General features: G+C 64.6%; 1 protein-coding gene across 1 annotated transcript, besides 1 other annotated feature; it reads left to right on the forward strand.

Moving 5' to 3' along the window:
* The first annotated feature begins 62 nt into the window (after positions 1 to 62).
* Positions 63 to 86: a microsatellite.
* Positions 87 to 258: 172 nt separating this feature from the next.
* Tco025E_09709 (k39 kinesin protein) lies at positions 259 to 3,142 on the forward strand (the record flags this gene model as incomplete). Its single annotated transcript, XM_029376519.1, has 1 exon — positions 259 to 3,142. A coding segment is annotated over one exon (2,884 nt), but the record flags the coding sequence as incomplete, so codon positions are not given.

Genomic DNA, 3,142 nt, shown 5'->3' on the forward strand with positions numbered 1-3,142 from the left:
GGCTGTGCCGCGCGAGGCGGCCTGGGCAGCAGTGCGTCTGCCGTTGGGACCTACGCCTGATCCTCTCTCTCTCTCTCTCTCTCTCTGCCGCGGGGGCGTGGCTGCCTCAGTAGGGGACACGACACACACACCAGATTGGGGGAGCTGTGAACATACAACTGAAAGAATTGCCAGAGACGCGTCGCTGCCTCAGAGCGCCAAGAGGTGGACGTGGAAGTTGACACCTGAACAGACGGACACGGTGCTTCGCCACAGATAATGCCTCGCGCGACAGGCGAGGACACGTCCGTCCTCACGACGAACACGGGCACCACTGCGAAGGACTCCATAAAGGTCGCCGTGCGGGTTCGACCGTTGAACACCCGCGAGACAACGGCCGGACTGCCTCTGTCTGTCAAGGCCAACAGCGACCGCGCAACAGTGACGATCATCAATGCTCAGCAACGGGGCAACGCCAGTACGGAAAGGAAGTCGTTCCAGTTCGACAACGTGTTCTGGTCGCTGGACTGCCCCGACGAGGGCGGCGGCGAGCCGGTGGGGCAGGTCGAGGTGTACCACGCGATTGGGCGTCCGCTGGTGGCGCACGCGTTCAACGGGTTCAACTCATGCCTGTTCGCCTACGGGCAGACCGGGAGCGGCAAGACGTACACGATGATGGGCGGCGACCCAAACGCGCTGGGCGGCGCCGACGCCGGCGTGACGCCGCGGCTGTGCCTGGAGCTGTTTCGCACGCGTGAGCGCCTCGAGGCGGAGGGGCACTCGAAGTGGGCGGTGGAGGTGGGGTACGTCGAGGTGTACAACGAGCGCGTGTCGGACCTGCTGGCGAGGCGGGGGAAGGGCGCGAAGGAGGAGGTGTTTGTGGAGGTGCGCGAGCACCCGACGCGCGGTGTGTTCATCGAGGGGCAGGAGGTGCGCGAGGTGGCGGGCCTGGAGGACGTTGTGGCGCTGATCGAGGCCGGCAACCGCGTGCGCCACACGGCCGCGACGAAGATGAACGACCGCAGCAGCCGCAGCCACGCGATCTTCATGCTGATGCTGCGCGAGGAGCGGTCGATGCAGACGGCGACGGGGCAGACCATCACGACGGCCGGCAAGAACAGCCGGATGAACCTTGTGGACCTTGCGGGGTCTGAGCGCGTGGCGCAGTCCGAGGTTGTTGGGCAGCAGTTCAGCGAGGCGCGGCACATCAACCTCTCGCTGACGACGCTGGGGCGCGTGATTGACATGCTGGCCGACATGTCGAAGAACAAGGACAGCCAGTGGTCGATGCCGCCGTACCGCGAGTCGAAGCTGACGTACATTCTGAAGGATTCCCTCGGCGGCAACTCGAAGACGTTCATGATAGCGACGGTGAGCCCGAGCGGGCTGAACTACGAAGAGACGCTGAGCACGCTGCGCTACGCGTCGCGTGCGCGCGACATTGTGAACGTGGCGAGGGTGAACGAGGACCCGCGCGCCCGGCGCATCCGGGAGCTGGAGGAGCAGATGGAGCAGATGCGGAGGGACATCCAGGGCAAGGACCCCGCGTACGTCGCCGAGCTGGAGGAGAAGCTGAGGCTGCTGGAGGCGGAGGCTCAGAAGCGGGCGGCGGACCTGCAGGCGCTGGAGAAGGAGCGGGAGAAGAACGAGATCCGCGAGAAGATGCTGCGTGCGACGGAGGCCGAGCGGCAGGAGCTGCTGCGCCGGGCCGGCGTTCTGAAGCGGGAGCTGGAGGAGTCACGGCGGCAAGCAGCAGAGTTATCGCGTAACAAGGATAGACTACTGCGTGAGCAGGCCGAGAAGGAGCGCCGCCTGATGGAGGAGATGCAGCGTCGGGAGGTTTCGATTGAGGCACACAAGGGGGAGTGGGTGAGCGCGCTGGAGGCGGAGCAGTCGTCGGTGCTTAAGCTGCGTCGCGAGTGTGACTTGTATCGCATGCAGCTGGCGGAGATGGAGGCTCGCCACGGTGAGGCGCTGGTGCACATGGAGCGTCGGCTGGAGCTGGTGGCGTTGGCCTACCAGCAAAGCGCGGAGTGCGCCCTCGTCCCCGTGCTGGCGCAAAAACGGGAGGCGGAGGCAAAGTTGGTCGCTTCGATGGAGGCTCTGCAGAAGGAGCAGCAGGCGGTCGCCGGCGAGTGTGCGCGGCTCTCGGCGGCGCTGCGGGAGGCGGAGGTCAAAGGCGGCGCACTGGACGCAGTGAACGCGTCCCTCACGGGGCAGATGTTGCAGCTGCAGGAGGAGGTGTCCGGCCTGCGGGGGCGGCTCGCAGACACCGCGGCGGATCGTGACGCGCTTGCCGCGAACCTCACGGCGGTGGAGGCTGCGCGGGCCGAACTTGAGGACCTACACCGCGACACCAGGGACGAGTGTGAGGCGCTGCAGCGGAAACTCACCGCGCCCCCAGTGCGCACTCGCCACCACAAAAAATTCGGCGGCGAAGAGTGGGACGTTTTGCTGCACGGCCGGCCTGCTGAGCTGCTAGAGGTCTTCGCGGCGGAGGTGAGTGCGGCCTGCAAGGTGCCGACGGATTCCGTTGCAAACGTGACGTTTGCGCTCGGCAGCCTCGAATGCGACTTCGACGTCATACACGCCGCGGATAGAACTAAAGACGAGCTCGATATATGCATCGCCCAGCACCCCTTCGACCGCCTGCAGCAACTCTACGATGACCGCTACGGGGCTAAGAAGGGCATTGACAGGGCCAACGAAGAAATACAGCGACTAGAGGCTGAACGCGACACCTTCACTAGGGACATTGGCGACCTCACCGAGAAGATCGACAGCCTGGAAAAACAAAACGACTGCCTACGGGGCGAACTCGCGAAAGAAAAACACGACGGTGCCACCCTACAACTTCAACTAGAAACACTAGAAAAAAATAATACCAGAACAACTCTGCTACTCCAAAAAGCTACAGAAAGCATGGAGAATCTCAGCAGCGACATGCGAAAAGTAAAGGCCGCCAAGGACGAGGTGGAGAGGAGCCTCGAGGCGATGACGGCCGAGCGCGACGAGCTGACGGAGAAGCTGCGGGCCTCCGAGGACGCCAAGGACGAGGTGGCGAGGAGCCTCGAGGCGATGACGGCCGAGCGCGACGAGCTGGCGGAGAAGCTGCGGGCCACTGAGGCGCCAAAGGGCGAGGTGGCGAGGNGCCTCGGAGGCG

This window comes from Trypanosoma conorhini, assembly GCF_003719485.1.
Source record: "Trypanosoma conorhini strain 025E chromosome Unknown Tco_14.4_contig_01239, whole genome shotgun sequence".
NCBI classification, from domain to species: Eukaryota; Euglenozoa; class Kinetoplastea; order Trypanosomatida; family Trypanosomatidae; genus Trypanosoma; species Trypanosoma conorhini.